Genomic DNA, 16,351 nt, shown 5'->3' with positions numbered 1-16,351 from the left:
CCCTGCATTTATTGGATCCTTCCCTTCCAGTTTCAACTCAGACTTCCAAACTCCGTGTCTGGTGTGTGTGGCATTTGTGTGGAGTGAATTCCTCCAGCCTGGAGGTGGAGAGAGGGAGAAACTTCTTCAGCCCAGGCTCCCCAGCAGAGCCTCAGGTGTGCCATTCCCAGGAAAGTCCTGGAGAGGGACAGCAGTGGGGACAGCTGGAGCTGCCATCCCAGGGTCCTGTGGGGGTGCTGGAAGTGCCACCCTGAGCTGCTGCTGCTGCCACCCAGGGCTGTCCCCTCTGACACCAGCTCGTGTCTCTGAGGCTGCTGGGACCCATCCTGCTCCTGCTGTGCCCTCGGTCCCCATTGGGATCCCTGGATCTGGGACATTCCCTCTGCTCCAGAGGGATCCCAAGGGTCCCTCCAGCCCAAGCCACGCCCGGGTTCACAGCTCTGAGCTGCCCTCCCCCCACCCGAGGCCACCCTGCTCCACACATGGAACCGTCCCCTCTGTGACATCACCCCAGCCTGGTGGCACCACGGACACCCAAAGAGCGTTGGGTGTCACCAGAGGTGACAGCTCTGCTCTGGCTCTGCCACCTGCAGTGTTGGCACTGATGGCTTTGCTGTGGCTGCTCGTTCTGCTGGCCCTGCCTGGTCCCGTGACTGGCAACTGGGACACCTGCAGGTCAGTGGCCACTCGGGGGGTCCCTGGCACAGCCTGGGCACAGAGGAGCCCCTGGGGGTCCCTGTCCCTGCTGTCCCCGAGCAGGGCACTGATGGCTTTGTGCTTCCAGGGGCACCTGTGGGCTCTCGCCCATGGTTTTGAACGAGACTTTGGTGATTCCTGAGTATGGAACCTCGCACTCTGCCAAGGACACAACCCTCAATGTCAACCCAGGGGCCTGGCCTGGCATCGCCAGCATCCAGGTGACCCTGGACAATGGCACGTGGCACATGTGCTCAGGGGCACTCATCGGCCACAGCTGGGTCCTCACAGCTGCCAGCTGCTTCGTCGGGGCCGGGTAAGGACGAGCAGGGACAGGGATGTGACCCCAGCAGGGACAGAGATGTTCCCTCAGCAGGGACAGGGATGTCCCCACAGCAGGGTTACAGGTGTCCTCACAGCAGGGACAAGGATGCACCCAGAGCAGGGTTACAGGGATGTCCCCACAGCATGGATGTCCCCTTGGAAGGGTCAGGGATGTCCCCACAGAAGGGCCAGGTGCCCAGGCTGCACCACCATGTGCTGCTCCATTGCTGTCTCTGTTCTCTGCTGTGGGAAGCAGAAGGCTGGGAGCTGCTGGGCTGTGCCAGCCCTGTCACTGCTCCTGTCACTGCTCCCTGTCACTCCATGGCCTCCAGGAATGTCCTCGACTGGAAGGTGGTGGTTGGGGCCACAGATCTGGCCAACCCAGGCCCTGCAGCCGAGGCGTTCCCGATCAAGAAGCTCCTGAAGCACCGGAACTACGACCCAGTCACGGCTCGGAACAACATCGCCCTGGTGGAGCTGGACCAGCCCGTGGAGTGCAGCGACTACATCCAGCTGGGCTGTGTGCCCGACAGCTCCCTGGCAGTGTCCAAGCTGAAAATGTGCTACATTGCGGGCTGGAGAGCCACTCCAGACAGCTGTGAGTGCCCATCCAGGGCAGGGCCGGGCCGAGCCGCGGGCACACGGCCCCGGGCAGGGACACGGCCCCGGGCTGGGGACTCTGCCCGGGTGCCGCCACTCAGTGCCCTCTGTGCCCACAGCCCCCAGCCCACGCCTGGTGCTGCAGGAGGCCAAGGTGCAGCTCATCGACGTCCAGCTGTGCAACAGCAGCCGCTGGTACGGGGGGGCCGTGCACCCCCAGGACCTGTGTGCGGGGTACCCGCGGGGCGGCATCGACACCTGCCAGGTGGGGCTGGGCCCGGGCTGGGCGCAGGGACTCTGAGCCAACCTGGGCCCCATGGAACCCCCAGAGCCAGCACAGGGACCCTGAGCCCCAACCTGGGCCCCATGGAACCCCCAGAGCCAGCACAGGGACCCTGAGCCCCAACCTGGGCCCCATGGAACCCCCAGAGCCAGCACAGGGACCCTGAGCCCCAACATGGCCCATGGAACCCCCAGAGCCAGCACAGGGCCCAAGGATCCCCACAGAGCCAGCCAGGCCTCAAGCATGGCGTGGCCCCGTCTGGGCCTGGCCTGGTGCCATTCCGGACCCGTGTCCCCACCACTGACAGGTGTCCCTTGCCCATCCCAATGTCTCTGCCCCATGTCCCTTGGTCCCCAAGGCTGGCACTGTGCCCACAGAGCTCACCCAGTGCCCCTGGCAGCCCCAGGTGTGGATATCCCGGAGCTGCCATTCCCTGCCTGTCCCTGTCCCCTGTGCAGGGCTGGGGCAGAGCCCACCCTGAGCCAGCCCCATCCTGTTCCCAGTGAGGGTCTGGGGGCTCCAGCAGAACTGGAATGTGGGTCGGGCAGGGGCTGGGAGAGAGGATCCAACCCTGGCCCTGGAACATGGGTCAGGCAGGGCTGGGAGAGAGGGTGCAACCCTGGAGCAGCCCCTGACCCCTCTCTCCTGTGGCAGGGGGACATTGGGGGTCCCCTGGTCTGCAAGGACAACACCGGTGACTACTTCTGGCTGGTGGGCCTGGCCAGCTGGGGCAGGGGCTGTGCCAGGGCCAGTAGGCCTGGCATCTTCACCTCCACCCAGCACTTCCACTCCTGGATCCAAGCCCACGCCGGCCCCAGCCCGACAGGGCCGGTACCGGCACCAATGGCCACGCTGAATGCGCCGGACCCACTAGGACTGCAGCCACCAGAACCCAGGCCACCAGAACCCAGGACACCAGAACCCAGGCCACCAGAACCGATACCAACACAACCGAGGCCACGAGTACCGGAGCCAGAACCAGAACCGGAGCCAGAACCTGAGCCCGAACCAGAGCCAGAACCAGAGCCAGAACCAGAGCCAGAACCGGAGGAGGACATTTCCTTCCCAAAACGCGCCCTGAAACGATTCCTCAAGAAGCTGCAGGATCTGCTGGAGCTCCTGAAGCACAGGACAGGGTGAGGGGAGGCGCAGCAGGTCCAGTTCTGGCTGCAGAGGATCTCCAGCAGCCCCAGCTGGGGCCGTGGCTGTGGGGCCAAGCCAGCCCCGGTGCCCAGGGCTGCTGTGCCCTGCCCATGTTCCTGCCCTGAGCCCGCCCCATCATCCTCCTATGGATTGAATCCTTGGATTAAAGTTTTAAAGTTGTGTTGCCCCCGGTGGGGGTTTAAGGATGGAATTGTCTAGTGTAGCAATCCTAAAAGCAAACCCACGCTCCTTCCCCTTCCACAAAAGGCAAAGATAAGGGGTTAAAAACAATTTACTGCAAACAGCCATGAGATAAGGAATCAAACAATTATTTGCAGCAATATTAATTAGAAAAGGTGTAAGACAAAGCAGTGATTTACATGGAAATCCTGTGGCAAGACCCTACCACGTTTTATCCTGGAAGTAATGCCCTTTCCATGGACGTGAGGGGGGACACAGTGCCAGTGTCACTGCCCTGGGGTCCTGGCCATGCCCCACTCCCAAAAAATTATTCCCAAAATCACACACCCATTATCCACATTTTCAGCCCAGTTCAGCCTCCTGGGAAAACCAAGGATGGGACAATTTGGGGGGAAAGGGCAGGGTTGGGACTGGTTTGGGGGAGACAAAGGGGAGACAGGGAGGGGAGGAGGGAGAAACTGCTCCAGCCCAGGCTCCCCAGCAGAGCCTCAGGTGTGCCATTCCCTGGAAAAGCCCTTGATAGGGGCAGCAATGGGGACAGCTGGAGCTGCCATCCCAGGGTCCTGTGGGGGTGCTGGAAGTGCCACCCTGAGCTGCTGCTGCTGCCACCCAGGGCTGTCCCCTCTGACACCAGCTCGTGCCCCTGGGACCCATCCCGCTCCTGCTGTGCCCTCGGTCTCAGTTGGGATCTCTCGATCTGGGACATTGCCTCTGCTCCAGTGGCTCCCAGGAGCTGTCCTGGTTCTGGGGAAGGTTCTGGAGTGTCTGGAACGGGTCAGGATCCTGGAATGGGTCAGGATCCTGCCCAAGTCCTCCCGTAGAACATCCCACACGGAGCACAGGGCCCTGCTCGTTTGGGGTCGCCCTGACCCTGTTCCACCCCATTTCCCCACAAGTCCAAGGGGTCCCCGAGCCGTGGGGCAGCCCCGAGGCTGAGCTGGGTTACTGGAGACGGGGCCAGGCGCCTTTGGGGTGTCCCAGCTGTGGGGAGCAGCGGCAGCAGGAGGGTTTGGGGCTGCAGCCGGGGTTGCAGCAGGGCTGCAGCGAGGGGTCTCGGCCCTTCCTGATCTGGCTCTCCCCAAACTGCAGGCGCTGCTCCAGCAGCACCTTCTGCACGGCGATGTCCTTGAGCGCCTGCAGCGCCTCGGGGCCCGGCTGGCCCTGCAGCAGGTCGTAGTTCTCGGCCGGATCCGCCTCCAGGTCGAAGAGCAGCGGGGGCAGGTGCGGGGTGAGCGGGGTGAGCCCGTGGCACGCCTGGTCCGGGGTGGTGTCGCTGTGGAAGGAACCTGAGCAGCCCCCGGCTGAGCTCACACCCTGCTGCTCCCGGAGCTCCGCGCGGGGGGAGCTCACCCCAAAATCCCAAAAATCCCCAAAACCCCCCGGACACAAGCACTGACCTTGCGTGAAGTAGTGCGCCTTGTACTTGCCCAGGCGGATGGCGAAGGGGCCGTGCAGGGGGTCGGGGGCCGGCGGGAAGAAGAATACGGCCCGGCGGGGGCTCTGCGGAGAGCGCGGTGAGCGCGGAACCGGAGCCACCGGCACCACCGGGAGCCCCAGGACCACCGGGAGCCCCGGCCCCACAGCGGGCACGGAGCCCACCGCGCAGCCTGGGCACGGCTCGCAGCAGAGAGCAGCTGCCAGCCATGGGTCTGCCCCGGGCCCGGCTGCTCCTGCTCCTCCAGGTTATGTTATGCTATATACTACATTATATACTATATTATATACTATATTATATACTATATTATATATAGTATTATATATAAATATTATATATAATATATATATTACATAAAATAATATTATATTCTATACTAATATAATATAATATTATATATAATATATATTACATAAAATAATATTATATTCTATACTAATATAATATAATATATACTAATATAATATAATATAATATAATATAATATAATATAATATAATATACATTGCAAAATATACTATAAAAGAAATTATATTAAAATATTATAAAAATAAAATAAAACATATAATAATATACATTTTAAAATATTATAAGAATATTAAAATGGTATTACATATTATAGAATTATTATAATTTAATTGATAATAAATTACAATTATAATATAACAATTATGATGAATTATAATCATTATACTTGATCTTAAATAAATTAATAAATATCAGCTTTTCTGCATGAAAAATCTGCATAATAATAATAATAATATATCATTATATTATATTATATTATATTATATTATATTATATTATATTGTATTAAATATTATAAAATTACTATAATTGTTAATTGATAATCAATTATAAATATGATTTAATAATTATAGTCAATTATAATTATTATAATTGATATTAAATAAATTAATAAAAAGCAGCTTTTCTGCATGAAAAATCTGGGTTACTATAATAATAACAACATATTATTCTAATAATAACAACATATTATTCTATTCTATTCCATTATATTACATTATATTATATTTTCATTATGAAAAATACTATAAAAGAAATAATAGAAGATATTATAAGAATATAATAAAATATATAATAAAATACATTTTAAAATATTCATAAAATAGTATTAGATATAAATTATAATTGTTAATTGATAATCAATTATAATTGTAACCAACTATAATTATTATAATTGATTTAAAATAAACGAATAAAAAGCAGCTTTTCTGCATGAAAAATCCAAGTTGTTGTTGTTATAGTATTATTATTATTACTATTATTATTATTATTAATAATAATTATTTCAAATTCAAATAAATGAATATAAATTATCCTAAATAACCCCAACCAAACCACCAACCCCCTCTCCTCCTCAGCAGGCCTCACCTGCCCGGACCCGAAGAGCAGTGGGCTCAGGTCGAAGCCGTCCAGGGCCACCTTGGGCAGGGCAGCGCCAGCCAGGGCGGCCAGCGTGGGCAGGATGTCCAGCGTGCTGGCCAGCTCGTGAGTCACCCCTGTGTGGGGACAGCGTCACCCAGCTGGCACGGGTCTGTCACGGTCTGTCCCGAGTCTGTCCCGAGTCTGTCTCGGTCTGTCCCGAGTCTGTCACGGTCTGTCCTGAGTCTGTCCCAGTCTGTCCTGGTCTGTCCCAAGTCTGTCCCGGTCTGTCCCAGTTTGTCCTGGTCTGTCCTGAATCTGTCCCGGGTCTGTCCTGGTTTGTCCCGGTCTGTCCTGGTCTGTCGTGAGTCTGTCCCGGGTCTGTCCTGGTTTGTCCCGGGTCTGTCCCGGTCTGTCCCGGCTCACCTGGCGCGATCCTGCCCGGCCAGTACGCCAGGGCCGGCTCCCTCATGCCGCCCTCGTAGGTGGTGCCCTTGCCACACTTGAGGTGCCCGGCGCTGCCCCCGCGTGCCATGCGCAGGGTGGAGGGGCTGGGGACAAGACACGCTGTCACCAGGGGCCAGAGGGGCTCTGCCACCCTTGGGGGCGGCCGAGGGCTGTGACACACCCCAAAGGGGGACACCACACTGATGTCACCACACAGAAGGTGCCGGGGGACTTTGGGGGTGTCACATTGATGACCCAAAGCCTGAGGGATAATTGGGGGTGTCACACTGCTGGTTCAAGCCCTGGGGAACATTTGGGGATGTCACATTGCTGTCCCAAACCCCAGGGGACATTTGGGGGTGTCACATGCCTGGTCCAACCCCTGGGGGACATTTGAGTGTGTCACATCCCTGGCACAAACCTTTAAGGGACATTTGGGGGATGTCACACTGCTGTCCCAGACCCTGGGGGACATTGGGGATTTCACACTGCTGTCCCAACACCTGAGGGACATCTGGGGGCGTCACACTGCTGAACCAAACCTCTGGGGACATTTGGGGGTGTCACATCCCTGGCCCAACCCCTGGGGAACATTTGGGGAATGTCACACGCATGATCCAACCCCTGGGTGACATTTGGGGGGTGTCACACACCTGGTCCCAATCCCTGGGGGACATTTGGGGGTGTCACACTGCTGACCAAACCTCTGGGGACATTTGGGGGTGTCACATGTCTGGCACAAAGCCTGGGTGACATTTGGGGGTGTCACACTGCTGTCCCAGACTCTGGGGGACATTTGGGGGTGTCACACACCTCACCCAACCCCTGGGGGACATCTGGTGCTGTCACATTGCTCACCCAACCCCTGGGGGACATCTGGGAGTGCCACACGACTGGCCCAACCCCTGGGATGTTTCTGTCACAGAACACCCAGCTCACATCCTGCATCCCCTCCAAGCAAGACCTAGGGGTGACACCTGGCACTGCCACACGGGTGCCAGCTGTGCCAGCCATGCCAGCCGTGGCCGTGCCAGCCCCTCACCCGTTGTCAGAGGTGACGAACACCAGGGTGTTGTTCTCCAGGCCGTTGTCCTGCAGGGCCTGCAGCAGCTGTCCCACGGAGCCATCGAACTCGGCCAGGGCGTCCCCGAAGGGTCCCCGGCGCGTGGTGCCCGCGAACTCGCGGCTGGCAAACTGCGGGTAGTGCGTGTGCTGGGGGGAGAGGGCACCGCCATCAACCCCCTGCGGGGACAGCCAGGGACAGCCAGCCCACCACGGGGAGGTGACAAAAGCCACCAGCCCAGAGCACGTTTGTCCCCCAGTCTCAGCGGTGGCACAACGGGGAGCTCCGGGGTGGGAAGGTTTCCCTGGGGATGGTGCAGAGAAGAGGGGAAAGCTGCAGGAAGCAGCAGCCTAAAAGCACCATCCCAATAGGATTGGGAAGAGCAAGCCCAGGTCATCCAGGAGCAGATTCTGGGGTGGCAGGAGGGGAGATGCTGCCCTGTTCTACCCATGGGACTTGGGCTCCCTCCCCTTTTCCCATTTCCCTTTCCCTCCCCTTCCCTTCTCCCTTTCCCTTTTCCCTACCGTTTCCCCTTCCCTTCCCTCTTCCCTTCCCCTTTCCCCTTTTCCCATCTCTTTTCCCTTCCCTCTTCCCTTCCCCCATTTTCCCTTCCCTTTCCCCATCTCTTTTCCCTTTTCCCTTCCCTCTTCCCTTCCCCGTTTCCCCTCTCCTTCCCTTTCCCCTTCCCCTTTTCCCTTCCCTTCCCTTCTTGTTTGTTTTCCCTTTTCCCTTCCCTTCCCCCTTTTCCCTCTCCTTCTCTTTTCCCTTCCCTTCTTTTTTGTTTTCACTTGTCCCTTCCCTCTTTTCCCTTCTTTTTTCTTTTTTTCCTTTCCCTTCCCTTCCCCTCCCTTTCCCTTTTACCTACCATTTTCCCTTCCCTTCTTTTGTTTTCCTTTTTCCCTTCCCTTCCCTTTTCCTTTCCTCTTCTGACTTCTCCCTTCCCTTCCCTTCCCTTCCCTTCCCTTCCCTTCCCTTCCCTTCCCTTCCCTTCCCTTCCCTTCCCTTCCCTTCCCTTCCCTTCCCTTCCCTTCCCTTCCCTTCCCTTCCCTTCCCTTCCCCTTTCCCCTTTCCCCTTTTCCCCTTTCCCAGCTCCCGGCGCTGCCCGTTCCCCACGTGTGACGCGTAGTAGAGCAGGAAGGGCCGGCGCTCCCGGGCGCAGCGGGCGATGAACTCGCGGCAGAAGCGGCCGTAGAGCGGCACCAGCTCGGGGAAGGACACGGGCTGCTGCACGATGCTCTGGTTCCACAGCAGCGGCACCGCCACCACGCCCTGGTCACACGTCCCGAAGCACTTGGTGTCCGGGGGAAAGCACGTCAGGTTCTGGCAGGGACCCTGCAAAACACAGCAGGGCTGCGAGTCCGGCTCGGGCACAGTGGCTTGGGTTCGTTAATTTAACATTTTTAATTCTGAGATTTTAATTTTTTTTTTATTTTTTCTATTCCCACCCTTTAGCTTCACATTCAGGGATGGTGAGCTCTGTGCACAGAGCAGGGAGACAAAACAATTGCTGCTCCAGCTGGGCACCAAGGACAAATGCCCCAAATCTCAGCCCAGGAGCACAAACCCCGTGGGCTGGAGAGAGAAAAACAAGCAGGGTGGGACTGCCTGGGCTAAAGCTGCAATGGGACAATGAACTGCAAGGTGCAAATGGAGCAGAGCTGATCCCAGGGAGAGACCCCGGCAGCGCTCGTGCATTTTGGGGCCGTTTTGGTTCATCTTGGGTGCAGCCCTGGCTGGGCTCTGGTGCTGCCCAAGGTGCAGCCATGCAGGAGATCCTTTAAATAAATCCCTGCTATATTTATTAAATAAATATTAAATATTATTTAATATTAACGATTAAATTTACTTATTTAATATTATATAACTAAATAATATATAAGTATATAGAAGTATATTTATATATAAGTATATACTAATATAATATAATATAATATAATATAATATAATATAATATAATATAATATAATATAATATAGTAGTCCATTATATATTATATAAAATTTACTTATTTAGTATTTTATAAGTAAATTTAAATATTAAATTTATTCATTTAATACATTTTATTGATAATATATTTTAGCAATATTTAATAGTATATAATATATATAAAATAATATATATATAGTATATGTACTATATATATTATAGATATATATAATATATATATCTATATATATACTGTACTATATATATTATAGATATATATGATAGATATATATAATATATATATCATATATATAACATATATTTTATAGATATATTTTAATAATACTGATAGCATTTATATTCATTTATATTTTCAATAACATTTTATTCATTTATTTAAATAATAAATATTTATTATTTATCTAAATTTAAGAGATAATAAACAAAATAAATAAATTAAAAATATATTTTTAAAAGCTAGAAATTTTCAATTTATCAATACTAAATATTAAAAATTCATTTATCCGCCTCTGTTCTAGCTCAGCCCTCTGCAGGCCCCATCCCCACTGTCCCAGCAGCCCAGGGGGTTTGCCCACCCCAAACCCGCGCTGCTCCCGGCCGAGCCCCCCAAATCGCGGCTCACCTGGTCGTGCGAGTAGGGCACCCCCAGGAAGTGCTGGAAGCCCTGGTGCACGGGCAGGAAGGAGCCGTTCCGCCCGAAGCCCAGGTGCCACTTGCCCACCATGGCCGTGGCGTAGCCGCGCTCCTGGAGCAGCTCGGCCACGGTGAGCTCGGCCAGCGGGAGCCCGCCCCGGGAGCCGGGATCGAACACGCCCGGGTAGACCCCGGAGCGCACCGGCAGCCGGCCCGTCAGCAGCGCCGCCCTGCAGCGGGACACGGACACGGACACGGGCAGCGGGGACACGGACACGGGACAGCACTACCCGTCCGTCCCGGGACACCGCGGGGACAGCACCGTCCGTTTATCGCGGGACACAGAGGGTTCAGGCCCGCCCGTTTATCCCGGGACACGGCGGGTTTGTCCCTCTGTCTCTGCCCGGGACACCGCGGGGTTAGCACCGCCCGCCCGTCCCGGGACACCGTGGGTTTGTCCCTTCGTCTATCCCGGGACACCGCATGCTCATCACTGCCGGTTTATCCCGGGATGCGGCAGATTCATCAGCATGCGTTTATCCCGGGACACCGTAGATTCACGACCGCCCGTTTGTCCCAGGATATGGTGGGTTTATCCCTCTGCCTCTCCCGGGACACAGAGGTTTGTCCCCCCATCCCTCCCGTGACACCGCGAGTTCATCCCCTCTCGTTTATCCCGGGACACCCAGCTACATCCCCACCCATTTATCCCAGGACACCCCAGCTCGATCCCCACTCGTTTATCCCGGGACACCCCGCTCCACCCCCGCCCGTTTATCCCGGGACACCCCGCTCCATCCCCGCCCGTTTATCCCGGGACACCCCGCTCCACCCCCGCCCGTTTATCCCGGGACACCCCGCTCCATCCCCGCCCGTTTATCCCGGGACACCCCGCTCCATCCCCGTCCGGGTTGCCGTTCCCGCCGCGGGGGCCGTACCGGGACGGGCTGCAGACGGCGGCGCTGCTGTAGAAGTCGGTGAAGCGCAGCCCGCGGGCCGCCAGCCGGTCCAGGTGCGGCGTGGCGGACGAGGGGTGCCCGTAGCTGCCCAGGTCCCCGAAGCCCAGATCGTCCGCCAGCACCAGCACGAAGTTGGGCGGGGCGGCGGCGGCGCCCACCGGCGGCAGCAGCAGAGGCAGCAGCAGCAGCCAGGGGTGCTGTCGGCCCTGCGGCCCCATGGCGCGGTGCCCCCCGTGTTCCCCCGGGTCCCGGTGCTGCCCCGGTGCGGTCCCGGGGCGGTGCCGGCAGTGCCCCAGCCGATCATGTGATGCACATGGCGGCCCCGGGGCCGCGGGGCGTGCTGGGAGTTGTAGTTCTGAGCGGCAGTGCCAGGCGCGGGATGGGGCAGCGGGGAATGTCCCCAGGGAGGGACATCGCAGGGCACGGGATGGGGCAGCTCGGGACTGTCCCCAGGGAGGAGGCTCCACCCCGCTGCTGTCTCCGTTCAGGGCTGGGCACTGCCCAGGGCAGCTCTGCCTCCTGTGCAGGGAAATTTCTGGGATCTGTCCCTGCCCGTTCCTCTGGTGCCAGTGCTGGGACCTCCGGAGCAGAGCCTGAGCCCTGCTCCTACAGCAGGAGCATGAGATGGGATCAGGCAGCCTCAGAGACACGAGCTGGTGTCAGAGGGGACAGCCCTGGGTAGCAGCAGCAGCAGCTCAGGGTGGCACTTCCAGCACCTCCACAGGACCCTGGGATGGCAGCTTCAGCTGTCCCCACTCCTGTCCCTCTCCAGGACTTTCCGGGGACACCTGAGGCTCTGCTGGGGAGCCTGGGCTGGAGCAGTTTGTTCCTCTCTCCACCTCCCGGCCCATCCTCCCCTCCCTGGCTCCTCCTCATATCCCCCAAACCAACTCCACCCCACCCTTTCCCCCCAAATTGTCCCATCCTTGTTTTCCCCAGAAGACCAAACAGGACACCGTGGCTAACTGGGAACTGGAACTACTCTAATTGAAGAACAAACTGGATTCACCATCGGGGTGGGCGCAGGGGTCAGCGTGGGCAGGGCACAGCAGCCCTGGGCACCGGGGCTGGGTTGGCCCCACAGCCACGGCCCCAGCAGGGAATGCTTGCCAGAACTGGATCAGCTCATCCCGCTACTCAGGCTTTCTCTCCCTTCAGGAACTGCAGGAGCTCCAGCAGCAGGTTCAGGAATTTCCCCAGGATCTGTTGTTGGAATGAAACCTTCGAGTAATCCTCCGAGTCATCCGGGTTGGGATTCATCTCATCCTCCAGGTCAGCGTCGGGCTCTTCCTCCGGGCTCGGGATGGGCTCGGGCGGAGGAGCATCAGCCTCAGGCGGGAGCAGCCCCATCTGCACCTGGATCCAGGTGTGGAACTGCTGCGTGGACGTGAACACCCCGGGCCGCTTGGCCCCGGCACAGCCCTTGCCCCAGCTGGTCAGGCCCACCAGCCAGAAGTAGTCACCGGTGTTGTCCTTGCAGACCAGGGGACCCCCGAAGTCCCCCTGCGACAGGAGAGAGGGGTCAGGATGGGCTGGGCCAGCCTGGGCCGGCCCTGCCCAACCCGAGCCCTGCAGAGCTGCATTCCTGGCTGGGTTCCATGGCAAGGCTCTGTGGGCACAGTGCCAGCCCAGGGGACAAGGGGACACCGGGCAGGGACACGGGGATGGGCAAGGGACACCTGTCAGTGGTGGGGACACAGGGCTGGGAGGGCACCAGGCCAGGCCCAGACAGGGCCACGCCATGTTTGAGGCCTGGCTGGCTCTGAGGGGATCCTTGGGCCCTGCGCTGGCTCTGGGGGTTCCATGGGGCCATGTTGGGGCTCAGGGTCCCTGTGCTGGCTCTGGGGGTTCCATGGGGCCATGTTGGGGCTCAGGGTCCCTGTGCTGGCTCTGGGGGTTCCATGGGGCCATGTTGGGGCTCAGGGTCCCTGTGCTGGCTCTGAGGGGTTCTGTGGGGCCCAGGTTGGGGCTCAGGGTCCCTGTGCTGGCTCTGAGGGGTTCCATGGGGCCCAGGGTCCCTGTGCTGGCTCTGGGGGTTTCCATGGACCCTGTGCTGGCTCTGGGGGTTCCATGGGGCCATGTTGGGGCTCAGCGTCCCTGTGCTGGCTCTGGGGGTTCCATGGGGCCATGTTGGGGCTCAGGGTCCCTGTGCTGGCTCTGGGGGTTCCATGGGGCCATGTTGGGGCTCAGGGTCCCTGTGCTGGCTCTGGGGGTTCCATGGGGCCCAGGTTGGGGCTCAGGGTCCCTGTGGTGGCCTTGGGGGTTCCATGGGGCCCAGGTTGGCTCAGGGTCCCTGTGCTGGCTCTGAGGGGTTCCATGGGGCCCAGGGTCCCTGTGCTGGCTCTGGGGGTTCCATGGGGCCCAGGTTGGCTCAGGGTCCCTGTGCTGGCTCTGGGGGTTCCATGGGGCCATGTTGGGGCTCAGGGTCCCTGTGCTGGCTCTGGGGGTTCCATGGGGCCCAGGTTGGCTCAGGGTCCCTGTGCTGGCTCTGGGGGTTCCATGGGGCCCAGGTTGGCTCAGGGTCCCTGTGCCCAGCCCGGGCCCAGCCCCACCTGGCAGGTGTCGATGCCGCCCCGTGGGTACCCCGCACACAGGTCCTGGGGGTGCACGGCCCCCCCGTACCAGCGGCTGCTGTTGCACAGCTGGACGTCGATGAGCCGCACCTTGGCCTCCTGCAGCACCATGCGTGGGTTGGGGGCTGTGGGCACAGAGGGCACTGAGCGGTGGCCCCTGGGCAGAGCCCCCAGCCCGGGGCCGTGTGCCCGCGGCTCGGCCCGGCCCTGCCCTGGATGGGCACTCACAGCTGTCTGGAGTGGCTCTCCAGCCCGCGATGTAGCAGGTTTTGAGGTCAGACACTGCCAGGGAGTTGTCGGGCACACAGCCCAGCTGGATGTAGTCGCTGCACTCCACGGGCTGGTCCAGCTCCAGCAGGGCGATGTTGTTCCGGGCCGTGCGGGGTTCGTAGTACTGGTGCACCAGCAGGGTCTTGATGTGGCGCAGCTGGGCCTCGGGGCCCGGCTGGCTCAGATCTGTGGCCCCAATCACCACCTCCCACCTGGAGATGTCTCTGAGGAGCAGGAGATGGACAGAGGGGTGACAGGGAGCAGGGCCAGGGACTGCAGCAGCACAACCGCCTTCCTGCTCTGGGCACCTCCCTGTGCTGAGGGGACATCCCTGACCCTGTTTTGGGGACACCCCTGTCCCTGCTTTGGGTATATCCCTGATTCTCCTGTGGGGACATCCCTGTCCCTGCTGGGGGGACACCCCTGTCCCTGCTCGTCCTTACCCAGCATGGGCAAAGCAGTGAGCCACAGTGAGCACCCACTTGGGGTGGATGAGTGCTCCCGAGCACATGTGCCATGTGCCATTGTCCCAGGTGGCCTGGACGCTGATGACCCCAGGCCAGGCCCCCGGGTGGACTCCAGCAGATCCAACTGTGTACTGGGCGGTGCCATCGGAAGAATCCAAGGAGTCGTAGTCGTCCTGAGAATACTCAGCAGCCACGGAGCTGTGGTCGAACGCCATGGGCCGGAGCCCGCAGGTGCCCCTGGAAGCACAGAGCCATCAGTGCCCTGCTCGGGGACAGCAGGGACAGGGAACCCCAGGGGCTCCTCTGTGCCCAGGCTGTGCCAGGGACCCCCCGAGTGCCCCCGAGCCCCCCGGGGCCACTGACCTGCAGGTGTCCCAGGTGCCCCACACGGGCCCAGCCAGGGCCAGCAGCACGAGCAGCCACAGCAAAGCCGTCGGCGCCATCGCAAGTGGCAGAGCCAGCGCAGTAGGTGGCAGAGCCAGAGCGGAGCTGTCACCTCTGCTGCCAGCAGGTCGGAGTGACATCACAGAGAACCAGCGCTGGAACCTTGGAACGGTGCGGGTGGCAGGGACCGTAACGACGGCGCGGTGCCACCCGTGCCAGGGCAGGGCCACCGCCCGGGAGGGGGCGGCTCCAGCAGGAGGGAGGGAGGGGTCGGGTCGGAGCGGCCATGGAGGGGCTGGGCCACGGGGATTTGTGTCCCTTTGGGGCGGCTCCGGTGTCACTGCTGCTCCCTGATCCCGGCTCTGATCACAAAGATTTGTGTCCCTTAGGGGCAACTCCATTGTCACTGCTGCTCCCTGATCCCAAAATTTGTGTCCTTTTGGGGCAGCTCCATTGTCATCACTACACTCCAATCCCAGATCTGATCCCAAAGATTTGTGTCCCCTTTGGGGCAGCTCTGGTGTCACCGCCGCTCCTGGATCCCAAATATTTGTGTCCCCTCAGGAGCAGTTCCATTGTCACCACCACTCCCTCCTTTTGGGGCAGCTCCACTGTCACTGCTTCTCCCTAATCCCAAAATCTGTGTCCCTTTGGGGCAGCCCCGGTGTCGCCGCCACTCCCCGATTCCGGCTCTGATCCCAAAGAGTTGTGTGCCCTCAGGGACAGCTCCATTGTCACCACTGCTCCCTGATCCCAAAGATTTGTGTCCCCTCAGGGACAGCTCCATTGTCACCCCTGCTCCCTGATCCCAAAATCTCTGTCCTTTTGGGGCAGCTCCATTGTCACCACTACTCTCCAATCCCGGCTCTGATCCCAAAGAGTTGTGTGCCCTCAGGGACAGACCTGGTGTCACCGCTGCTCCTGGATCCCAAAAATTTGTGTCCCCTCAGGGGCAGTTCCATTGTCACTGCTGCTCCCTGATCACAGCTCCGACCCCAAAGATTTGTGTCCCTTTGGGGCAGCTCCGTTGTCACTGCTGCTCCCTGATCCCAAAGATTTGTGTCCCCTCAGGGACAGTTCCATTGTCACTGCTGCTCCCTGATCCCAGAGATTTGTGCCCCCTCAGGGGCAGCTCCTCGATCCCATCTCTGATCCCAAATCCATCCCTGCCCCCCCGGGCCCGGGATCGCTCCCCACGGAGCGCTGCGGGGCCGGGGGCGGTTCCGGGCGGGCTGCGGGTGACAGATGGCTCCGGGATGTCCCCGCGCAGCCGCTGCCACCCGCGGGCGCCAGCTGGAGCCGTCCCCGGGCGCGTTCCCGACGCCGCTGCCCACAGGCGGCGTCTGCTCCGCTCCATCTGCGCCTCCCGCGGCGCCAGCAGCACCAAGGGAGGATGCGGGGACGCTCCGGGAGCGGCCGGAGCTGGCCCGGGATCACCGGGAACTCGGGCTGGAGCTCACCCGGGCCTGTCCCGGGGCTGCTCGGACCGTAAATCCCGGGATAAACACATCCAGCTGGGATAAATGCATTCAGATGTACG

The 16,351-nt window shown here is 58.4% G+C and overlaps 3 protein-coding genes across 3 annotated transcripts; 1 reads left to right on the top strand and 2 right to left on the bottom strand.

Moving 5' to 3' along the window:
- Nucleotides 1-604: 604 nt before the first annotated feature.
- LOC131082371 (acrosin-like) lies at nt 605-3,043 on the top strand. Its single transcript, XM_058022233.1, has 6 exons — nt 605-675; nt 785-1,012; nt 1,353-1,618; nt 1,740-1,885; nt 2,558-2,714; nt 2,778-3,043. The coding sequence occupies exons 1-6, from the start codon at nt 605-607 to the stop codon at nt 3,041-3,043; spliced, it is 1,134 nt and encodes a 377-aa protein (XP_057878216.1).
- A 277-nt stretch (nt 3,044-3,320) lies between these two features.
- ARSA (arylsulfatase A) lies at nt 3,321-11,381 on the bottom strand. Its single transcript, XM_058022637.1, has 8 exons — nt 11,097-11,381; nt 10,148-10,388; nt 8,692-8,910; nt 7,558-7,727; nt 6,495-6,619; nt 6,078-6,205; nt 4,645-4,747; nt 3,321-4,533 (listed from the first exon to the last, which is right to left on the bottom strand). The coding sequence occupies exons 1-8, from the start codon at nt 11,333-11,335 to the stop codon at nt 4,190-4,192; spliced, it is 1,569 nt and encodes a 522-aa protein (XP_057878620.1). The 5' UTR covers nt 11,336-11,381; the 3' UTR covers nt 3,321-4,189.
- An 873-nt stretch (nt 11,382-12,254) lies between these two features.
- Nucleotides 12,255-14,870, bottom strand: LOC131082370 (acrosin-like). The gene is made up of 5 exons (XM_058022232.1): nt 14,791-14,870; nt 14,404-14,664; nt 13,919-14,184; nt 13,670-13,815; nt 12,255-12,620 (listed from the first exon to the last, which is right to left on the bottom strand). Exons 1-5 carry the CDS (start codon nt 14,868-14,870, stop codon nt 12,255-12,257), a joined length of 1,119 nt encoding a protein of 372 aa, XP_057878215.1.
- Between the last annotated feature and the right edge of the window lie 1,481 nt (nt 14,871-16,351).

Source organism: Melospiza georgiana, chromosome 4 (genome assembly GCF_028018845.1).
Source record: "Melospiza georgiana isolate bMelGeo1 chromosome 4, bMelGeo1.pri, whole genome shotgun sequence".
Taxonomy (NCBI): domain Eukaryota; kingdom Metazoa; phylum Chordata; class Aves; order Passeriformes; family Passerellidae; genus Melospiza; species Melospiza georgiana.
Note: the sequence above shows the minus strand (reverse complement) of the source record. Positions and strands in the feature narration are given on the sequence as shown.

What these genes read in the sequence shown, in the direction of transcription:
- LOC131082371 (XM_058022233.1), top strand. Translation starts at nt 605, where the DNA reads ATGGCTTTGCTGTGGCTGCTCGTTCTGCTGGCCCTGCCTGGTCCCGTG. An exon ending in GGCAACTGGGACACCTGCAG is followed by an intron (nt 676 to 784) that starts GTCAGTGGCCAC and finishes TTGTGCTTCCAG; the next exon opens with GGGCACCTGTGGGCTCTCGC. An exon ending in AGCTGCTTCGTCGGGGCCGG is followed by an intron (nt 1,013 to 1,352) that starts GTAAGGACGAGC and finishes CATGGCCTCCAG; the next exon opens with GAATGTCCTCGACTGGAAGG.
- ARSA (XM_058022637.1), bottom strand. Translation starts at nt 11,335, where the DNA reads ATGGGGCCGCAGGGCCGACAGCACCCCTGGCTGCTGCTGCTGCCTCTG. An exon ending in TGCTCTACTACGCGTCACAC is followed by an intron (nt 7,728 to 8,691) that starts GTGGGGAACGGG and finishes CTCTCCCCCCAG; the next exon opens with CACACGCACTACCCGCAGTT. An exon ending in GGCGCACTACTTCACGCAAG is followed by an intron (nt 4,534 to 4,644) that starts GTCAGTGCTTGT and finishes GGGGCTGCTCAG; the next exon opens with GTTCCTTCCACAGCGACACC.
- LOC131082370 (XM_058022232.1), bottom strand. Translation starts at nt 14,870, where the DNA reads ATGGCGCCGACGGCTTTGCTGTGGCTGCTCGTGCTGCTGGCCCTGGCT. An exon ending in GGCACCTGGGACACCTGCAG is followed by an intron (nt 14,665 to 14,790) that starts GTCAGTGGCCCC and finishes CTGTGCTTCCAG; the next exon opens with GGGCACCTGCGGGCTCCGGC. An exon ending in CACTGCTTTGCCCATGCTGG is followed by an intron (nt 14,185 to 14,403) that starts GTAAGGACGAGC and finishes CCTGCTCCTCAG; the next exon opens with AGACATCTCCAGGTGGGAGG.